We start from the raw sequence: 23,126 nt of genomic DNA, 5'->3' as shown, positions 1-23,126 counted from the left end.
TAAATATAATACAGTGAGACAAAAGGTTGATTGATGCTTTATTGTATAAGGCATACCTGAATCCTAAAGAGACAGATGGTACAGTGTGTGCTGTAGTGATCTATACAAGGTATCATTTTTTACAGGTTGACTAACATTAGATCGTATTTCTCTGCTGACACAGGAGTTTTAATAATGAATGCAAAATGTCAGAGTGTGAGTTAAACATTTGGGTGTTTGAGAGACATTTTTCCTAAAGCTGCACCCCAGGAAATTCATAATGACAGCTGAACCAACCTCTTGATGATGAACATAATCTTTGAGGCTGAAATCTCCAGGAAATGCTATTTGGCTGATTGATGTGTTACATTTTACACACAGGGTCACATGGTAAGCATTTTAATGTTTTAGGCATCATTCATTTATCTTGTATTTCATGTTATTTAACCACAGTCTAATAACTTAGATAACTAAAGCTGATTATGGAAAACACTGACACAGTCTCTGATCTTCAACGAGGAGATGGTCTCTCTGGGGAAAATAATATATACATATAAATATATTGTAATATTTAAAGGAAACACTTTTTTAATGTATAAACCAGAAAGAAGGGACAACCTGCTGATTCTGTGTTTCCCAGCAGGCGTTGCACAATCTCCTGCAGCTCTACAATGTAGTCCGCCAAGTCTTCTGCTCTCAAGGTGACGCCAATTTCAAAGGGCGCACTTATCTGGTCAGAAGAGAAAAAAAACACAAAGCTGCAGGATTGACTGCTGGGAGATGGGCTGTATTTGTTTTGTATTTTTCCCCAACTCACTGTCATGGTTTTGTCCTCATTGGTTTGATTTGGCTCCTCCATGGCTTGGCGACCGATTCTGGAGGACTTCACTTTGTTCTGTGATTTAAAAATGACATCTCATCATTGTTGTGAAATAATTTCCACTTAAGAGGTTTAATTAACATAAGAAAACCTCCCTAATTCAAATGGCATGGGTGAGGTACAGTGCAGAATAATGTCACTGGTTGGTTGGTGAGTTCACAGTCTAAATAGCTGGTAGAGTTTTAATTTTTAGTCCATCTTAAAGCTTTGGTGGTTATGATGGGTGATAATAAGTTTAAACTCAAAGGCTGAAAACAAAAAACATGAAGCATTGAAATATTTATAGGGTATTACAAGCATTAAAAAGAAACCAAAACTGAGTGAAGTTTTCATAAAGATTTTATAAAAATGTAGTTTAAAAAAAAAGATAAATTAGGACAAAGTATCTCACCTGAGGTTTCTGTGATGGGCTGAGGAAGCTTGAGCCCGCACTGGTTGACTTGCACCACAAGGTCAAGGAACACAAGAGAAAAGCCAACAGGCAGGTGTTTCTTTTCAGAAGCATGGTGGAAGAAAAACGTCTCCACTGCTGGATCTGCTGCACACAGTATGAAGATGTTGTCTATTAAAAATCAGCTCTGATGCTTTTCACCTGATTCTGATATGAATCTAACTTTCTTTGTTTTCTGTCCGTCTTCGTACCTTTATATACCTTTCATCGTCCTTCATGCTGGTTTAAAAAAAAAGAAATACTGAACACAATGGTAACAGGATGTTGTGTGATCATATCTTGGTAACATAAGACTGCTCAAATGTTTAATCTGATAGCAAAGTGGGCATTTCTGTGTTGTGATCTGATATGAGGTGTGATGGACATCTTATCAGTGGGCTATGGACAGAATAGTATTGCAGTCACAGACTTCTACAGCAGCACTGACTCTCAGGCAAGAGCTGTAATAAAGTTAGCAATAATCTAATGTTTGATTAGACAGGAAACTTAAATTTATATCAGCATAGTGTTATCATTACATCAGTGCTCAGCTGGAATGAATGCTACTTTAATATCTCTGAAATAAACAAATAAACCAAAGTAACTGGAGCAGATATTGACACAGCTATGTGGCATTTGATTTACAAGGATTTTCACTAACATTTACATGTTTGTGTTGTGTAATTGTGCTTTCAGTGGAACTGTGATGGTTCAAAATGGTTTTTAGTTTTTAAATCAACAGCCTACTAATTGACAAAATACACGAAGTCTAAAGCATCATGCATAAGACACAGTATGAAGGACAGTTTATATGAAATGGAAAAACTTGCATTGGTCAGACAGCTACTCCAAGAAGTGTAATTACATTTCTTTGATTTAGGAAAGTAATCTGTATTTAATATTTTTCTTATTTAGGCATCACACCTATCATATGGTTACTCAATACTTTGTTAGACGTGTCCAATTACTCAGCACGATTATCTAATCAGCCTCAACTCAATACATTTACCCATGTAGACAAGATTTAGACGACCTGCTGAAGTTCAAATGGAAGATCAGAATGAGGAAGAAAGGTGATTTAAGTGACTTTGAGTGTGGCATGGTTGTTAGCACCAGATGGCCTGGCCTGAGTATTTCACAACCATCTATAGGGTTTACAGAGAATGGTCTGAAATAAGAGAAAATAATAACTGACTGTTAGTCAAGCAGTAACTCAGTCCCTCGTTACAGCCAATGTGCACAGAAGAGCATCTCTGAATTTGCAGCACATTCAATTTTGAAGCAGATGGGTTACAGCAACAGAAGACCGCACTCGGTTTATCAGAATAGGAAAATGAGGCTGTGACATTAAGAGGTTCAGGAAATAAACAATAAACAGTCTGAAAGCAAGGCAGCACGGTGGCACGGTAGTTAGCACTGTTGCCGCACAGCAAGAAGGTCCTGAATCTTTCTGTGTGGAGTTTGCATGTTCTCCCCGTGTTTGCGTGGGTTCCCTCCGGGTACTCCGGCTTCCTCCCACCGTCCACAGACATGCAGCTTGTGGGGATAGGTTAACTGGATAAACCAAATTGTGTGAGTGTGAATGGTTGTCTGTCCCTGTGTGTTGGCAGGGTGTACCCTGCCTCTCGCCCTATGACAGCTGGGATAGGCTCTAGCGCTCCCCGTGACCCTGAAAAGGATAAGCAGAAGCATGTATCCATCCTGTCTCATAACAGCAGATCAGTCTGCAGGGGACATTTTTGTCCCCCTCAATACCAACTGATCATCCTTTAATTTCCACAGCTTACCTGAGTATTGTTGCCGACCATGTCCACCCCTTAATGAACACACTGTACCCATCTTTTGAAGAAAACTCTCAATTTCAAAAACAACCCCCCCAAACACTTTTGGGACGTGTTTAATTTTCATTGAGGAAATGGTAAGTTTATCCAAAAAAGCTTCTACCCAACAAAGGTGCAGACACTTTTGTCCTCCTAAACATATTGAAATTGTGTTGGATTCTAAACCTTGGATTAAGCCAATAGCCCTGTTGCAGTTAAAGCAATTTTCAAATTTTCATAACTATCTCGCACATAAATGCATATAATCACCCATAAAGGAAAAAAGACAAGAAAAAGAAAACTATAAAACTACTAAAAGTCGTGCAGGAGGGAGTCTTCTCCCTCCTGCATGACTTTTTTTTTCTTCCTTATAAAATCTGTTTTCCTTTATCTAGACTAGACAATAGTCAGCTCATTTTATTTTAGTTTATAGTTACTTTTTAACAAAAACGGTGAAAGTAATAATGAACGTTTGAAACGGAAATGCGTGCAGTGTCGGAGAGACGCCACTAGTTGGCTGTAAAGCGACAGTTTGGTAGCAACAGAAATACCAACGAAGAAGTCGGACTCCAGCAAACAGCAACAAACTGGAAATTAAGGTGTAGGGGAAATGGATAAAAAGAAGAAACCTTTAGACGTGACTGCTTCATCGGTGAGTTGAATGTACAGGCAGCTCTTCAAATATTTGTTTGACAGAAACTGTAGACGCTTAAGCTTAATTATACGGATAAACATAGCTAACTTACTCTCAGGGTTGCTAGCAGCACATACAACGAGCATGGACTGTATTTAGAAGAAATACATAACGGTTGTTCGTTTTTTTTTTCCTTTGGAGAATAAACAGCTAAACCTTAAATTTCGGTTTTATTTCGTGCAGCTAGTGGACCTTAAAGCTGAGCTGTACAGGAAACAGGAGCAGTTCAAACGGGAGAAACTTGGACAAGAAACTTCTGGAGCAGGATTCAAAGCAAAATCAAAAGATAAGGTACAGCACGAGTGATTTCTGAACGGTTTTTTTTATAATGGCGTGCAATGACTGACTCACGTTTCTAATTTTCCTCTCCACATGTTCCTCAGCAGAAGCCCAACATCTGGAATAAACAAAATGCGGGTGTTTCAGCAAGAGCTGCTAAAGATGCAGAGCAGCTGGAAGAGGAGCGGAGCACCATCGATACAGCAAGGTGAGTTCAGTACTGCTGAAGTTTTTCTGTATAACAGGTGGGAAACCAAAACCTCTCACGGCTTTTTTTCTACTCTCTCGACAGGCGTAAATTGGAGGAGAAGGCGAGACTCTACGAACAGATGACTAAAGGAGACTTTCCTGGTTGGTGAACTGTTTGTGCCTTATGTCTGCTACAACAGCGTCAAAGTGGGCATACTTTGTATTTACCTTGTTGTGTAACTCGTCAGATGAAGAGACGGAAGGGCTGTTCCTTGTTGACTTCACCCAGAAGATTATTGACAAAAAGAGAGAAACACTTGCCCAGAAGGAGAAAGAGGACGAGGAGCAACTCAGCTCATCACCCGTCCCTCCTCCTGAGAACCCGGATGAAGAATGGTAACTTCACATTGATTGCATTCATCAATATTCAACTTGTGCTGGCATCATATAACATATCAATATTAGGCTTATATGTTTTCCAGTATTTGCTAATACATTATATTGCCAAAAATATTCGCTTGTCTGTCTTGAGTGGCATTCCTTTCTTAAGCCATAGGGTTTAAGATAATACTGGCCCACGCTTAGCTTCATATCTTTCAGCTTTCCACAGGTTTAGGAGTGAGTTTATGGGAATTTTTGACTATTCTTTTAGAAGCACATTTGTAAGGTCAGACAATAATGTTTGATGAGAAGGCCTGGCTCATAGTTGGCACTCTAATTCAGCAGTGGTCAGGATTCTGTGCAGGCCAGTCAAATTCTTCCACTCCAAACTTGCTCATCCAAGTCTTTATCAACCTTGCTTTGTGCACTGGTGCTCAGTCATGTTGGAACAGGAAGGGCCGATCCCCAAACTATTTCCACAATATTAAAAGAATGAAATTGTCAAAAATGTCTCAGTATGCAGAGTTCCTTTCACTGGAACCAAGAAGCTGAAACCACTGCTTTAGAATCCAGTGGCAGCTGCTCGGCCATAGAAACTCATTCCATTATGCTGGCTACCCACTGTTCTTGAGCTAATCTGAAGGCCACATGAATTTTGTAGGTCTGTAGCGATTGACTCTGCAGAAAGTTGGCGACCTCTGCACAATGTACACCTCAGCATCCGCTGACACTGCTCTGTGAATTTACATGGTCTACCCCTTCATGGCTGAGCTGCTGCTGTTCACAGTTAGTTCCATTTTGTTATAATACCAGTAACAGCTGAGTGTTGAATATTTAGTAGCGAGTAAATTTCACAATTGAACCTGTTGCCCAGGTGGTAAGGAGCTCCTAAGAGCGACCCATTCTTTCACAAATGTTTGTAGAAGCACCTGGGGCTTGCCACCTTTTGTTTTTAGAACAGAAGAAGCCTCTTGTATAAGAGCTGAGACGTCTTCACAAACTTACTTCAGTTGCCTTTTTTTTTTTTTTTAAGTTTTCTAGACTACCATGAAGTGGATGATTGAGAAGCCACAAAGGTTGTATCAGCCACTATATGCAAATAACAATTTCTGCTCTGCGAATATAGAAGGAGTGACTCTATCACTGCTTTTTGACATTACAGATAAACAAAAGGCCTTGTGTTATTTGTCACAATATTTAAAAAAACAAAAACAACTATTTTTTTTCTCTGCAGGGTGGACTTTGTGGATGCTTTGGGACGATCTCGGCGGTGCATGAAGAAAGACCTGCCAGACTTTAAGAAAATGGACCAAGACCTTCAAGGGAAAGGGTAATTATTTATGTATTGTAATTTTTTTTTTAAAGATTTGTGTGATATATATATTTTTTTTCTTCAAGGATGTTAATGAAATATTTGAAACTCTTAACTCTTTTGGATATGCCTGGTCCCTGAAGAAAAGCTTCATCAGACAAGACATTACTCTCAGAAGACATGCGACGAGAGCTGCAGAGGCAGGAGTGGGAGAGGGAGGAAGAGGAGGCAATGAAAAGGCCTGTTGGACCGATTCACTATGAGGATATCAGACAACAGGGTTAGTGTCACAGCAAAGAGCTTTGAGCCTTTACATTGTCTTTCACTCAGTCAGCCACAAGGCAATTTGTTTGTGGGTACAGATTAGTATTGAGCCTGTGTCATCTTTCCTCATAGTTGGCTACAGAGTTAATGGTGATCTTGAGAGTTTGAAGTTAGATCTTTGTGGGTTTTGCTTAATCGCCACTGAATTCTTTGCCAAATAATATATACCAAAAGAATTTATGGACTGAAAATAAGGTCTTTTTTTATGCTACGCTACACTTTGAAACAGAGGAAGTTTGGTTTGCAGGTTTGAAACTGTTGTCTTACTGTTGTTGTTCTTATCTCAGAGGCTCGGGACCTTGGTGTGGGGTACTACGCATTCTCTCAGGATCAGGAGCAGCGGCAAAAACAGAGAGAAACTCTGGACATGCTTAGAGATCAGGTGAGCTATTAAACACATGTAAAATGCCGGCCCAGGACAGAATTATGGTTTCTGATAGAGGGATGGACATATAGATATTCTATTCATCCCAGGGGAATGACTGTGTTATAGCAGCAGCATAAAGAATAAAAAAAAAAACCATTGATAAAAGCACCACAGGCCCATATTGAAGGCCTTGTTATGTGAGGAAGTGCAAAATTGTACATACAAGAGAAAGAGATAATTTGATAACAATGAAGAGAATTAATAAAGGAATTATTTAACTGTTTACAACACTGAAAATGTATAATGTAATAAAAATATTTAGATTGTGATTGTCATTTGAAATTAGATCCATCAGGAATTATTTATTACTTTATAATCTAATAAGTGTTTTATTCCACCTGTTCTGTCCTGCAGACTACAGATCAGCGCACAAAGAGAGAACGACTGAAGGAGAGGAAGCAGGCCATCCTACAGGCTCGACTAGCCAAGGTAAGGCAGAGGAAGATGAAGAAGGCCAAGCTGGATGGTACAGAGGAAGAGGAGAAAGAAGAGGAGAATGAAGGTTCGGATCTGCACGGCTGTTTGTGTAGAAAATTTGTTTGCAGGCTTCAGTTCAATGATCACACGAATGCTAGTAAGAACAGTTATGAATTCTTGGTTTCAGGAGAGGAAGAGGAATTTGAAACAACAGGGACCTCCCCTCAACCAGAGGAGTGCCCAGAGGTCAGCATACTCAAGAAGGTGGAAGTGGAGATCCAGGAGAGGAGAGACACCAAACCAGGAGTTCCTCATGTCAGAGAGTGGGACAGAGGCAAAGGTAAGTCTCATTAAAAAAAAACAAAACACTTTCATGTTATGAATATAATAAATGTGCTGTATGTTTCAGCTAGATAACACGTTAAATAGGATGTTTTCTTTTCTGTCGATGATGAAGTTAATTCATTATTTAGATACAGCGGTTTCTGTGTTATGCATGCTGGGTCACTGGCATGATTTAACTGGGACCCTTGATTCAAACAGAGATATCATTGATACTATTGGTAACACTTGTTTGTCCTTCTGTAACAAATCAAAATGTGTGGTGTGAAAAACCCAAAGTTCAAGTCCCCAACTGATAGTTATAGTATGATATACAGTACTCCAATAAAAAGACTATTTGGTTTTCCATTTGATGAGCTCACACTGCTTTAGGCTGTAGTAATGTTGAGATGTGTATTTTTTTTTTTAATTTGTGGAAATTATTGCAAATACAGAGCAGAGCAACTATGTTTGCAGATGAAAACTTCAGAGAGTCTCATTTATAAAACTGCTAAAAGAAGTACAAATGCACAAAAGCTGAAGATATTTGTGTGCCAAAAGTCAGCGTTCCTGTTATAGATGATAGACCACGCGGAAATGTGTGGTCAGCCTCATACTCTGCCCTCTGCACACCCACATTCAGCCAACAATGGTGACGCCAAGCTCCTCATGACATTTGATGCATAGAGAAGAGCCAGACCCCACAGTGCTCATTGCTTGTATTTCCTTTTCCTTGATCTGCATTATGAACAGGACTCATAATGACTGTGTGAGAGCTTTTATTGACTTAATGCAGTCTATGAGCAGGTGGTGAAGGCAAGTCAGGTCAGGTGGCAGTAAATGTCAGAGGTGACTGACTGCTGTCACAGTTGCACTGTTGTTGCACTTTTATGCAATTTGTTAGTGATCCTTTGCTCTTTGAACCAGGGCTGATAATCACCTTTAATATCAGGGAAAGCAAGTCTACAACTATCTATAACTCCAACTGAGCTGTGCTCCAAAGTCAGCCTCTTCTGACTATAAAAATGACTACCACCAGCTGTTCATCCTGAAGTGTCCAGCTTCTATTATTAGCACAGCACAAGTGGATGGAAGTAGTTATTTATTTGCATCCTTCTTCTGCCAGTTTTCTGGAAATTCCATTCATATTTGCTTGGCTGTTTGGATCAAAGCCTAGCTAGTTCTTCTAATAAATTCAGCACCATCCAATAATAGATTGACAGATTGGCTTTATGTCACTTTTAGGTGGAGTTTTAAGGATCAAGGCACCTCTGTTTTCTGGAATGTAACCTCCCTAACATTAGCTTTTGTCTTTGTTTCCTTTCAGAGTTCATGTTTACTGAGTGGAAAAGTCGGCGTCGGGAGGAGCGGGATACTGAATTTGCACCTCCGTCTGCATACTTTGCAGATGACAAGAGGCCGAAACCAGGAAAGTATAAAAATGAGGAGAATAAATCCAACATGTCCTTCAAGTGGGCAAGAGCTCCAGGAGGAATCTCTGAGAGCAAAGCAGAACCACAACCTCCGTCTAAAACTGCATTTTCACCTCCTGAACCTCAACCAAACCCTCCCCCGTTTGCACAGCCACCGCCCTCAGACAGCTCGTCGCTGTCGGCTCCCCCCTTTCATCCCCAGTATCCCCCTCACCCGCTATTTTATCCTCCATTTCCTCCTCCACCTACTCCTCAGTTTGCAAGCCCACCTCACCTCCTTCCTCCATTTCCACCACCGTTCCCACATCAATATCCACCCCAGTATCCACCTCAGGTGCAGAGCCAGGCGCAACCTGCAGGTGACAGCCAAACCCAGCAACTCCACCAGGGCCCTCCTCAAAGTCTGGATGACATGTTGTCCTTCTACAGGAACTCCACCTGATGTCTAAATACTGCTTGATGTGTAGTTGGGTCATATTGTGAGTTTAAACACTGCTCTTTTTTTCTCGCTCTTTGTTTATAGAGTAAATCACAAAAACAATAAAACACAATATGTCAGCTTTTTGGAGTTTAGATATTTAATAAATATCAAGAGTGCATCATTTGTGTTTGTGTGTATTTTGATCACAGAAGGGAAAAATGATTAATTTCTGCTCAAGCACTGCACATGACTATCAAAACTTTAATCCAGCTACGAAGAATGACTGAGGGGATGTCATGCAATGCCTTGTTACTTCAGGGTCAGAGGTCAGGCAGAGACCAGTGACCTGAAGCCAGCTGAGATCTTCTGCCTTGACCTGACATACTGAAGTTACACCGTTTTCTGGAGAGAAATGATCAAAAATGAATTGTCATCGTGCAGGTGACTGCTGTTCAAAACCCCACAAGGCTAGCCGCTCTGATCGAAACTGCGGGAAGCGCGGTGAGTGCACTGAACGAAATATGGGAAAGATCTTCGAGGAGCTCACGGCTCTTAAAAGAGAGACCAGTGATGGACATTAGGACGAGTGTAAAATGGATGCAGTTCGTTCGACCTAAACCAGTTACCTCCATCTCTAATGCGGCTATGCCTCCACCCCCGACGGCGCCAGCTGCTTGAAGGTTGACGCCGAGGAGAACAACAACATTCTTCCAGGAGAGACGATAATGAGAACGAACTGACTCTCTGCCCTATTCATCAAGGCCACCTGCGTAGGACTGTTGATCTTTGCCTAACAGGCGAAAGGACACACACCCCGACACGCACACATGCACACTGATACTGATATGCACTCACCACACTCCCTTCCCCGGATGATCCAACGCCTCCTCCCATGCTTACCTCCCTCGATGGAGACAGCGGCTCAGCTGGAGGCGCGAGGAACTGCAGCGTTCGCGACCGCTGTGTACATCGGCGTAATCCCCGCCCCTATGGTGCTTGTCTGTGTTTCATGGCGTATAGTGTGATGATCTTTGCTTCTTTATGTGCTGTGGAGTTTCCTGTTTTCTCCTCATGATGACTCCCTAGTTGGAAGTCATCATGGGCAGAAGCCCTTTTTTTTCTCCTGAACTTTGCCCCTATATGTTACATATCTCACTGTCTACCCCTTTTTTGCTCCCTAGCCGGACCTGTCTCCCCAATGTAAGTTTGTATATTATGTATTGTCTGTATGGTCGACTAGGTCTGTCATTTCAGCTGCAGGCAACTGCAACTGACAAATAAAGCTTATCCTATCCTATAAAGTTAAAACCATTTGTGGGTTTTTGCTTAGATGAAGATCAACCGTTCTTTTATGAGTAATCAAAACAAAAATCCTGCTAAATCCTTCCAAGGGGTTCATAATTTTTTCTTGCAAGAGTATATCACAAAATGATTCATATTTGTGTTTAATGTCAGTCGGCTCACGGAGCTGTTTGGAATCTGGGAGTGTGTAATTTAGTTGCAGTATATAAATATCCACCAGATGGTACCACATACACTTTTATGTGAAGTTCAAGTGACGGTGCATTGATTTCTTCACTATTCCTTTAAGAGTTGCAGTAGCCTTTGTTAGTTGTTTATTTACTGAGTATTTATTAAGGAAATTCTTATGCTTTGTCTCAAAACTGGCTTCGGCATAGCATCTTCAGATGCCTCGATTTATTCCTTTGCCAATCCAAACTGGGAAACTTTTTTTTTTCTCCAATCTTCTCTTGGAAAAACATGCTTGAATAAAGGTGCAGTTATGGTGAGCCTGTGTGAATATTAGCCTCAGTTTCCTGTTCTTATTTGACAGGAGTGGTCTTCTGCTGCTGTGACCCATCTCTAATATTTGATATGTGCAATCATACCTTGGCTATGAAAACTGTTTATTTAGGTTACTATTTTGTTGCTATGAGCTTGAAGTAGTCTGACCATTGTCCTCTGACCTCTGGCATCAACATGACATGTTCACGCTGAGAACTACCACTCACTGGATATTTTCTTTTTTTCCACACCGTTCTCTGTAAACCCTTGAGATGGTTCTGTGGGAAAATCCCAGAAGAGGAGCAATTTCTGAAATACTCAGACCAGCCTGCCTGGCACTAACAACTTAAAATCACTTTTTTTTTTCTTCATTCTGATACTCGGGTTGAACTTTAGCAGGTCTTCTTGATCATGTGTACATGTCTAAATCCAGGCCATCGTTCATTTTTGGAGAGAATTTAGCAGAGCCCAATATAACAACTGCTCAGCTAAATAACCTCACATCACTGTTATGGGAGTGACTCAAAGCTAGCTTTAATCATGCTGATTGACTCTGAATGCGGGCTGAATGCAGGCTGTTACATAAAAGCATCTAAAATTACCCTATAACGGAGATTCAGGCATGCAGCATTATGTTACAAAGGACAGCACTTCTGCCGTGGGATAATGTTGGTTTACATGTGCTGAAACATAACACAGACGGTTATCAGTTTTCTCATTCTGACCTCTGACTCTGTGCAGCTCCATAGAAAAATCACAACACACCTCCTCACCAGGGAGCTATTCAAGGGATTAATAAAAAGCCTGATTTACCACTTGACCCTCATCACCCTATTAGCCTTCCAGTTAGATATTTGGCCTGGGTTCTCCCCCCCTTGTTTCCTCTCAAACGATAATGTTAGTTTGGCGCATTGTGTGTTTTGTTGATCTCTCCAACACATATTGGGTTTATCTTCCTGTTGAGGTAGATTTTTGACCCAATTGTAACCTTAAACATGATGTTTTTTTCCTCTTTTTGTTACTCTAGTCTCACATTGAGTCCATGCACTCTCAGACAGCTGAAGCACTGTGTCACTGGTAGGTAGATGTATTTGTGTGTGTATCTCTGTCAAGCATATGTTTGTATGCACTGTTGAAGCTAAACTGGTGCCAGGTAAATTTTCTGCCTGTGGGGTGACAATATGTTTCTATAGTAACAGGACCTCACAGACTAAAAGTCATATAGTGAGTTAAAGAGCAAAATAATAATTTATTTCCTCCCACATGGTTCCTTTTAATGGTATCGCTCAGCTGGTTCATTTTTTTGGTCCAGACTGAAATAACTCAGCAGGTTTTGGGCTGATTATCACAGACTGTTTTTCCCAGGATATTAAAAATGCTCTGGGTTTTTCTTTACAGCCACCATAAACGTGATATTTGTGGCTTTTAGTGAAATCCCTCAACAACTGGCCGAGTTTAAATTTGTCCAGTACTTTGGTTTATGACCAGATTTATGCAAACTAATGACACTTAATCAGCCTCGGCTTCCACTGTGTGCTCAGCAAATGTTAGCATGATAAAACACTAAGAGTAATATGTAGATCATAATCAATCTAAATTGCTGAACACCAGCATCATGTTTCAGGTGCACGGTCATTGTAAGCAAATTAGTGTGCTGATAAAAGGATTAAGCTGGAAGTATCACTCACTCTATATAAACATAATTAAGGTAATAACAATAGTGACATGTATAATCTTTGGACAGTCTGTTTATTGCCAAAAAAGTTGCCTGTGAAATGAGAAAACAAACAATCAAACTAGAAAACAGTGATTTTCATTCTGTTTTTGTTTGCATGTCATCTAAAGCTTACACTGACTGGCCACTGTATTAGGTACACTTTTCAACTGCTTGTTGATACAGTTACTCACATGCTAAAAACTAGACACAGTCAAGACAAGCTGCTGAACTTCGAACTGAGCCTCAGAATGGGGAAGAAATTAGACTTAAGTGACTTTGAATGATGACTTTAATTGACTGTGATTGCTGGTTCCAGACATGTCAGAAACTCCTGGTCCTCTCCGGATTTTCCCACACAATGGTTTCCAGGCTTTAAAGAGGCTGATTGGAAAAAAGAGAAAATGTCCAGTGAGCACCAGATCCCTGCGTGAAAACTTCTTGCTAATGCCAGAGGTCAGAGAATGGCCAGACTACATCGAGCTGAAATGAATGCAACAGCAACTAAAATAACCACTCGACACAACCGAGGTATGCAGGAGAGCACAAGACATCAAACTTTGAAGCAGATGGGCTGAAGCAGAAGAAGAGCACACCAAGTGCCACTCCTGTCAGCTCAGAGCAAGAACCTGAGGCTACAATTCACACAAGCTCACTAAAATTGGACAACAGAAGAGTGGCAAAGCATTGCCTGACCAGATTAGTCTCGATTGGGCCAGAATTTGGCTTAAAGAAAATGACTGTATCAGAGTTCAGGAGTGAAATGGTATGGGGAATGCTTTACTGATACGGTTTTGGGCCCCAATACAGCTAAACATCATAGCCACCCCATTACTATTGCCAACCACGTCCTTCCTTTTATTATCATAGTGATCTTCTGGTGGCTGCTTCCAGCAGGATAGCACACCATGTCACAGAGCTCAGATCGTCTCAAACTGATTTCCTGAACATGTCAGTAAGTTCCCTGAACTCAAATGGCTTCCACATTCTCCAGATCTCAATCCAGTGGAGCACCTTTGAGTTCTGGTGTAACGGGAAATTTGCATCATGGATGTGCGGCTGTCGTATCTGCAGAAACCGTGTGACGCCATCATGTCAATGTGGACCAAAAATCTCTGAGGAATGTTTCTAACACCTTGATAATTCTTTAAGACATGTCTAAAAGCCCAGCACGACCAAGATGCACCTAGTGGTAAATTAAATGTGTCAAAGTCATCAAATTTCAAAATCAAAGTCAATATTTCTCAGTTTCAGTCACTGCTGTCCAAAGTGAGTGGCTCCGAACACTGACTACGACTAATCTGACCATACAGCCTTAACTGAGTGGGGCCAAGAAGCAAGTCAGTGCCTTTTGTGTGCAGTTTTACCAAAGACTGAACAAGATTTGACTTGCTGACTTATCACTTTCATGAATCTAATCACTTATTAGGGACATGAAGGTGTGTCCTGCTGACAGATCTGCCTTTCTCTCAAGGATCAGCCACATTGGGAAATCATTTCTGTATTTCTGTGTGGCACTTTAATTCTGCTCTGGGTGAGCAAAAATGGCAATCAGCCATTTTCTTAATGGACAATAAATGATCTGCACATCGAGGATACTTACAATGCACTCTGATGTTTTTTTCCCCTATTAATTTTTTGGGGGTAAATCAAAAGCATTAAGTTTCGCCAACAGCCACACATGTGTTGATGCAACTATGAAGCCACTCAATGCTGAAGGTTGCAAACTGGGGGTGATGTGCACCACTTTCTCAGCGATGCCCTCTAGACTTGAACTGATGATCTAATCTCTGCAGGGCCCTGATCCAGAGAGGTGGGAGGAGAAGGTCTGTCCCCCTGTTAATGCACTTACACTGACATAAAAAGCAAACCAGGCCAGTGAGCTGCAGCGTTTATCCCTTCTACCTGCAACATCAAACTACTGGCACTGGGAGATCAAATAAATCCTCTCCTTGTGCTCCAGAGAGGTTCAGATAAACTAGAGCAGTGCAGAGGTTTCACACTGACTCTTTGTATTAAAGTTTGTATAGTTTGGAGCTGATCCTGATTATTATATTGATATATTGAGGCAAACATTTTCTGTGTCCTCAAGTCTGTAATTAATCGAAATTGATCAAATTAGAATTTTTTGGCTTTGTAGTGGAGATACTAAAATCAAAAGTGCAGCTACAGCCGCTTGTTCACTGGGAAGAAGGGAAACAGCTGGCCTGCCTCTGTCTGAAGGCAAACTCTTTGTATAATTATTATTTACTTACTTCTTGGCCATGAGCTATATACTTCCTGAAATCTCACGGTTTAGCTTACACTACAACGTCACACAGGTCTTTCCAAAAATCTGTTCACACTGTACCGGCATTACTTTAGTTAGGCCCAGGCGAGCTGTGAGCTCAGACGACACACCGGTCTTTGGGATGTTTTTAATCCTCTGGGCAGTTTTATGATGCGGAGTATCAACAGCACGGCAGGGGACTAAACTCTCAAAATGGAAAAGCAATCAAACTCATAAATTGTCAGTGCAGGACACACAACTGCAAGTTCACTGAGCTGGATGGAGGTTTGGTAATAAAACGTAACCTTCATCAAGAAGTTTTTTTCATCATGAGGTTTGTTTTTAAGGTTTAATGTAATGGTAAGAAAGGAAATAGCAGGGTTTCCTTGAACGGTAATAAGGGATTAAGTTTATTGATTAATGACATGCACATTTGAACCAACAGAGACATTTAGAGACAGTGACAGATTACTGAAATTGTTATATGCAAAAAATTGCGAAAGACTGTGTCAAGTATTGGAGATTTTCTTTTACATAAACTGAAGTTTCTAAACATTTGACTAAAAAATCAGATTAAAGTTTTAAAGATATGCAGAGAGCAGGTTAAGATGGTAAGCACACATTGGTGTGTGTGTGTGTGTGTGTGTGTGTGCATGTGCTCACTGAGCAAAGTTACTTAAAGTTGGATCTTCACTGGAGTCATAAAACAATAGGGGGGCCTTTTTGTGAAGTCCAGCAATCCTGAAAGAGAGACTGGTGGAAAATCTAAAATTCATTAGAGCTTATTATGTTTAATTTCTGACACGTAAGCATTTTTATGCCTCTAAAATTAATTTCACCTTCTGTAAAGAAGGACAGCAGCTTGGTTTCATTTCCTTTCAACAATCCATGATTCCTGCTTTGGGATCCGCGGCGTTCTTCTGTGTGCTTATCTCAGCTGTGGAGCGCTGCAGGAGCTTCAACTTATTTGATTCCAGAGTCCTCCTAGAAATGCCACATGATAGAAATTAATTGAAAAGTTGCAGGGGAACAGAAACAGAGAGATAGAAAGAAGAAAACACAAATCAGAACAGGCTTCATGCCTTTGTTTTACCACTGTTGCTACTTCTTCTCGCTACAGCTATTACAAAAGAAATGGGTGAAACTCATGCTGCCCCACGGCTTGATAAAAATGAATAGCAATGGCACCCAAACAAAATGTGTCATTAGAGCATCCTTTAAAAAAAATCTTCAATGAGCATCATCTAAAGATAATTAATTAAAAAAGAGAGCTCCATTAAAAAAATAAATACAACAGCAACAAAGAAAAAAAAATTAAATTTGTGCACGGAGCAGACAATTAAATCACATTATTAGCTCGACATCCCACACTGCTCAACGGGAGCATTGCTTTGCTGCTGTAGGCTTCCTTAATGGTTCATCAGTGAACAGTCTTACACTTATGTGTATTGCCACCTCCACACCATGAGAGGATGTGCTTCAGATGGAGGCCCGGGTCGCTCTGTCAGCATCACCCCACGGTGAGCTGTAATGAGTTGGTGAGCATAATGATAGCTAATGCTGCCACGGCTACTGAGCCCCTCTTGCCACAAGGCCGTAATGTGCTCCTGCTGCGCTGTGTCAAACAGCCACATGTAAAACAGACTGGTGCCAGTGAGCTTGATGGCAGGCCTGCTGCAATGTTTCCCCAGCAGCAGATGGATCAGAGAAAGAGGGGACAAAAGGGCCGTAGAGTCTGTAATGACAGTGTTTGGCTGCGGATCACATCACGACTTGGGGCAGCTGAATTTATGTTGTTAAATAACACCTCCTGCCTCCTCTGATCACACGTTGTTAACACGGGGGTGATATCAATTAGAATTTTTCAGTTCCACTGCTAATGCAACCACTCGGTCCTGATACTGCTGCTTTGTGAGACGTATGGTTAAAAGACTCATGGTTGCATCAGCTGACTAAAGTGCAGTCAGTATTAGTATCCAAAAAAATGTCATAAGTACTTCTAATAAGTCAACAAACTGCATTCACTGTCCTACTTGGTTAAGCAAACACTTATTGCTACCCAAAAGTAATAATGAAAAAATTAATTGTACATATAAATGTCCCTGGTTGCTATTACATTGTGTATAACATAATTAGACAATTAATTCTGATCCATCAGTGTACCGGCAGCATTTGAGTGCTGTATGAGGGACCACAACGCAAAACGAGAAACAGATTTAATCTTTTCATTAATATGCTTATGTTTGTTTGCTTTTAAGGTTTGAAATAAATGAATCAAGTCCAACACAAGAACCCAGGACTTTGAGTATAGTGTATACAGTGGGGCAAAAAAGTATTTAGTCAGCCACCGATTGTGCAAGTTCCCCCACCTAAAATGATGACAGAGGTCAGTAATTTGCACCAGAGGTACACTTCAACTGTGAGAGACAGAATGTGAAAAAAAAATCCATGAATTCACATGGTAGGATTTGTAAAGAATTTATTCGTAAATTAGGGTGGAAAATAAGTATTTGGTCACCTCAAACAAGGAAAATCTCTGGCTCTCACAGACCTGTAACATCTTCTGTAAGAAGCTTTTCTGTCCCCCACTCGTTACCTGTATGAATGGCACCTGTTTGAACTCATCATCTGTATAAAAGACACCTGTCCACAGCCTCAAACAGTCAGACTCCAAACTCCGCCATGGCCAAGACCAAAGAGCTTTCGAAGGACACCAGGAAAAGTATTGTAGACCTGCACCAGACTGGGAAGAGTGAATCTACAATAGGCAAGCAGCTTGGTGTGAAAAAATCAACTGTGGGAGCAATCATCAGAAAATGGAAGACATACAAGACCACTGATAATCTCCCTCGATCTGGGGCTCCACGCAAGATCTCATCCCGTGGGGTCAAAATGATCATGAGAACGGTGAGCAAAGATCCCAGAACCACACGGGGGGACCTGGTGAATGACCTGCAGAGAGCTGGGACCAAAGTAACAAAGGTCACCATCAGTAACACACTACAACGGCAGGGAATCAAATCCCGCAGTGCCAGACGTGTTCCGCTGCTGAAGCCAGTGCATGTCCAGGCCCGTCTGAAGTTTGCCAGAGAGCACATGGATGATACAGCAGAGGATTGGGAGAATGTCATGTGGTCAGATGAAACCAAAGCTCAAATTGAACAACCATACCTACTGTGAAGCATGGGGGTGGAAACATCATGCTATGGGGCTGTTTTTCTGCCAAGGGGACAGGACGACTGATCCGTGTTAAGGACAGAATGAATGGGGCCATGTATCGTGAGATTTGAGCCAAAACCTCCTTCCATCAGTGAGAACTTTGAAGATGAAACGAGGCTGGGTCTTCCAACATGACAATGATCCAAAACACACCGCCCGGGCAACAAAGGAGTGGCTCCGTAAGAAGCATTTGAAAGTCCTGGAGTGGCCTAGCCAGTCTCCAGACCTCAACCCCATAGAAAATCTGTGGCGGGAGTTGAAAGTCCGTGTTGCTCGGCGACAGCCCCAAAACATCACTGCTCTCGAGAAGATCTGCATGGAGGAATGGGCCAAAATACCAGCTACTGTGTGTGCAAACCTGGTAAAGACCTATAGTAAACGTTTGACCTCTGTTATTGCCAACAAAGGTTATGTTACAAAGTATTGAGTTGTATTTTTGTTATTGACCAAATACTTATTTTCCACCCTGATTTACGAATAAATTCTTTACAAATCCTACCATGTGGATTCATGGATTTTTTTTTTCACATTCTGTCTCTCACAGTTGAAGTGTACCTCTGGTGCAAATTACTGACCTCTGTCATCATTTTAGGTGGGGGAACTTGCACAATCGGTGGCTGACTAAATACTTTTTTGCCCCACTGTATGAGTAATATAAAGGTACAGAAACCACACTGCTGGGTGACATGTTTAAGATGAACAGGGATGCGTTTTTCAGTTCATCACTGTGGTGAATATTAACAGACATACCAAATCAGTCTGCATTAATCTTTAGTCAATAATAGTCCTCCTTGAGTAAGTTTTGGTAAAGCTCACTGAAAACTGCTAAATAGTGGGCTTTTTTCTAAATTAATAATATTTGTGACAATTTGAGCACATCCACTCTGTGAGAAGCTCAGAGCCACAGACTCTGTAGGCAAGTGAGAAAATGCAGAAAAAGTGTATTTTATGCAGTTATACATGATTAAGCAGTATAATGCTATACTTATTTTTAAGTAATGTGATCTGATTTCCTTTTTTTGTATGTTTGTCACACTTGAATGTATCCTATCATTAAACAAGTTTAAATATCAGACTGTATATAATAACTGTATACACAGTAGTAAGTGTACCTGATTTAAATCTATGGTAAAACTGATAGCTGATGTGTTTCTGTACATTTATGTCTTCACTTGTATTGTTGCATTGCTCCTGATTCTCTGGGATTTTGAGCACTTTTCACTTTTCCTCTATTAAAAGAAAAGGTTTGTGCTGAATTCATTACTGAAGTTGTTTCCTTATAGAAGCAAACTAATGTGTCTGAGATGCTGAGAAGTGTAAAATGCATCAAGTGTATACAGTACTTCTGGGCTGAGCTGAGCTGTGAGCTTGGAGGTAGTTTGTCTCCTGGGCAGTGTATGTGTCGCCTGTCAACTCTCCCACCCACACACACACACACACACACACACACACACACACACACACACACACACACACACACACACACACACACACCACCCACTCTTCACGATGGTGGATAAAGATATTAGCTGGGCACTGTTGACACTGCATGCACACCCGTAATGGCCTCATAAATTCTGCTCATGTGAAAGGGGAGAAAAAAAGGAGTGAATAGGAAGGAAAGGGACTGGGGACTCATTGCAAGTCTACTCATTCTCCTGCTGCTCTAAACCACCCAGCAAGCTTTCTACCTGCAGTTAACAGATGCAGCAAATAGTCCTGCAAGTAGCATTTGACATTTGTGTTTACAATACACTTCAGAGCTCTGCTGCTTCATGTTGTGGTTATACGGTTTCTTTTTGGAATGTAACTCCTTTTTAAAGTGCTGCTAAAGTTCTTATATTACCATTTTTGCTATTGTTTTAACAATCTATTATTCACGTTTACCCTAAAATGGCAAAAATAGTATGTATATTATATTTATGGATTTATTTTAGATAGATTATGGGTATTTGATTGTATGAAAGTGGAAATTCAATTTGTGTGTAATATAGTTGAATAATGGTGCTGCCAGTTTTTGTCTTTATGTCTGTTCAGCTGATAATGTGCTGTGTTTGGACTCTGGTAAACTATTATTTGGTCATTACCTGTACATGAAAGATGGATATTGTCACGATAACATCACCTACTTTTCTGCCATCCTAGTTTTTAAAACCAGATGTTAAGAGTGAGGGACAACCGGTTGGTTTAAAATAGACAATAAAATATGCACTAAATAAAACTAGAAAGGCTAAACAAAAAAAACAACAAAAAAAATGGACTAAAATTATCTTGACTAACTAATATTAACTCTGGTGTGTGTTTTTTAAATGTGATTTAAAGTGGAGGACCAACTCATTCTATAATTTGGGGGTCACAGACCTTTGTTTGGTGTATATGTGCAGAAGGTCTGCCAGGTAAGTGGGAGCCAAGCTCTAAAACAAAAACTGCTTTATTTACTTCACTTAGGACCTAAAAAATTTTTAAAATTAAAAGAAATTTTTTTTTAAAAAAGACTTGAAAGTAATGATTACATTTCATGGAACATGTTTGTTGAGATCTGACCTTTTCGTGGTTACTTTCTGATTATTTGTAACTTTTACTTTTGCACCGGACGAGTCAGCACCTGCTGGTTATTTGGAGAAAAAAAAAGTCCTCCTTTTGCATAAAGCTCCATAAACATATTGCGCATATTTTTGTGTGTTTTAACTGCAACTGTCACACCAGCTGCAGTATTTTGTGAACTTTTACAACTTCTTGAGCCTCTGACCAAACATTTCATACCAATTACATCAAAGTAATGGACATAAACAACAAACATCACCTGATGCTAGCTGGCTAGACAACTTTTCGCCCCTCCTACGGGACACACAGGCTTCAACAACACTTCTGAAGAAACAATGCTATAAATGCATGTTACAATACACTACATACATTATTTACCTTAACAAAAAAGGGGGCCATGTGACCTAATTTGAAGTTTTTGTGACATGTGGAAAGTAGAAGTGTCAGCTGAAAACTAAGTGTCTAGAGTCAGACTACTGAGTTGAATTTGATGGTGATCTATGGCAGTCAGTGACCTTCCCTAAATTAGATGCTGTAAAGAACGGAGGCGGTGTTTCTTGGCAGCAAAGATGTCACTCTTGCTAGCTCCAGAGTCACATGCCCAGTATTGATTGTTAGATCCAGGAGCTGTTAAGGGGCTGCTTGCATCTCAATGTGTCCTTCAGCAGAGAATTAATGCTACCTCTGTAAAACAGCCTCTTTCCTGCTGGATTTCACTTCATTATTAATTAAGCACAAACAACAGTTTCCGAAACCAAAGTAAACTAAAAGATTCAGCAGGCACAGATCAGCATTCTGGTCAATACTGCTGTATTTATTTGAGAATTTTGAGCTTTCACAAATGCATCTCTGTGGTAAATACGAGGCCACAGCCAGGAGTCAGTTAGCTTCATCAGGTAAAAAAGCACATTTTTACACATTTCAGTATGTATTAAACTAACTGGAAATGAAATACCCAAATCAGGGACATTAAAGGGATTTCATGCTTATAAGTTGTGAAATGGAGTCTGTGACTCAGACGTATTCCACAAATTCAAAGAAGGCAAGATGATGGTGTCAGTGCACCTGCTTAATGCATGTTGTCTCAGTTAATGCAATGCAGAAGAGCCAATATATGAATAAGTACATATAGTACTCATTCAGAAATCATACTTGTTATTAATCTCTGTCTCTCTTCCACAGCATGTCTTTTGTCCTGTCTTCCTTCTCTCACCCCAACCTGTCGCGGCAGATGGCCCCGCCCCTCCCCGAGCCTGCTTCTGCTGGAGGTTTCTTCCTATTAAAAGGGAGTTTTTCCTTCCCACTGTCACCAAAGTGCTTGCTCATAGGAGGTCATATGATTGTTGGGTTTTTCTCTGCATGTATTACTGTAGGGTCTACTTTACAATATAAAGCACCTTGAGGCAACTGTTGTTGTGATTTGGTGCTATATAAACAAAATTGAATTGAATTGAATTCAGAGGATGTCAGTTGATGTAGCAGATACACAAGGCGCCATGTCCACTTGGGTAAATGGTAAATGTATCCTTATTTCCTAAAGATGAAATACTCATAGAACTAAACCACATCAAACTCTTAGGAAATTTATGTATTCAAGGGGGAAATATGGGAGAGGCACAACCCATGAGACTTTTCATGAGTTTCACTCCCACACGAGACCATCATTTAATTAATTAGTTAATAAATTGATTTTTACTTATTGTTGCATTGCTTTAAGGACTTTGATTTTTAGTTTTTCTGTTTGTTTACTAAGAGATAGGGCAGAGAACATGGTGCGTTTATGAAAATATCCACATTTCTTTCTGTACATTAAGCAAATTAGATACTCTGTATCCCTCTAATATAGACACAGACGGATTTAGTCCAACAAAACGCCTGATGTAATCTGATTTAGTGTGAAACACTGAACATTTGTTCTCATTTTTTTCCTCACTTTGTTGCAAATCTTCTGGAAATACAACGCTTAAATAATCAAAGGAACACTTTGCAAACCCATCAGATCTCAGTGGGAAAAGACTCTATCTACACTGATATGGGTTTGGTAATATGTTAGAAATGAAAGGATGCCACATTGTTTTATTAAAAATGAAATGATCAGTGTGGGAAGCATCACTGAGGTCCTGGACAGTCTGAGGTACAACCTGGCACTATCAGATGAATGAAATATATTGTCCCAGAGGTGTTCTACTGGATTTAGGTCAGGTGAGTGTGGGGGCCAATCAATGGTATCAATTCTGTCATCCTTTAGGACCTGCCTGCAAACTCTTGCCACATGCGGTGAACCTGCT

General features: G+C 40.5%; 2 protein-coding genes across 4 annotated transcripts; one reads left to right on the top strand and one right to left on the bottom strand.

Moving 5' to 3' along the window:
* Positions 1-7: 7 nt before the first annotated feature.
* Positions 8-10,296, bottom strand: ghrl (ghrelin/obestatin prepropeptide). 2 transcript variants are annotated; one of them, XM_005943945.3, is made up of 5 exons: positions 10,163-10,296; positions 1,251-1,397; positions 797-874; positions 598-709; positions 8-510 (listed from the first exon to the last, which is right to left on the bottom strand). In XM_005943945.3, the coding sequence occupies exons 1-5, from the start codon at positions 10,199-10,201 to the stop codon at positions 491-493; spliced, it is 396 nt and encodes a 131-aa protein (XP_005944007.1). In that variant the 5' UTR covers positions 10,202-10,296; the 3' UTR covers positions 8-490. The 2 variants fall into 2 exon arrangements, with proteins under 2 accessions (XP_005944007.1, XP_005944008.1); XM_005943946.3 differs by having other exon boundaries at positions 1,251-1,394.
* On the top strand, positions 3,633-9,467 carry ccdc174 (coiled-coil domain containing 174). Of its 2 annotated transcripts, none has more exons than XM_005943949.3 (11): positions 3,633-3,761; positions 3,987-4,094; positions 4,187-4,290; positions 4,375-4,433; positions 4,520-4,667; positions 5,887-5,982; positions 6,108-6,244; positions 6,576-6,670; positions 7,070-7,217; positions 7,320-7,472; positions 8,781-9,467. In XM_005943949.3, the coding sequence occupies exons 1-11, from the start codon at positions 3,720-3,722 to the stop codon at positions 9,326-9,328; spliced, it is 1,638 nt and encodes a 545-aa protein (XP_005944011.1). In that variant the 5' UTR covers positions 3,633-3,719; the 3' UTR covers positions 9,329-9,467. The 2 variants fall into 2 exon arrangements, with proteins under 2 accessions (XP_005944011.1, XP_005944012.1); XM_005943950.3 differs by having other exon boundaries at positions 4,190-4,290; positions 8,781-9,466.
* Positions 10,297-23,126: the final 12,830 nt, after the last annotated feature.

This window comes from Haplochromis burtoni, unplaced genomic scaffold, assembly GCF_018398535.1.
Source record: "Haplochromis burtoni strain Fernald_Lab_line unplaced genomic scaffold, NCSU_Asbu1 Contig_177, whole genome shotgun sequence".
Classification (NCBI taxonomy): Eukaryota; Metazoa; Chordata; class Actinopteri; order Cichliformes; family Cichlidae; genus Haplochromis; species Haplochromis burtoni.
The sequence above is the reverse complement of the archived record's forward strand: the minus strand, read 5'-3'. Positions and strand labels throughout refer to the sequence as shown.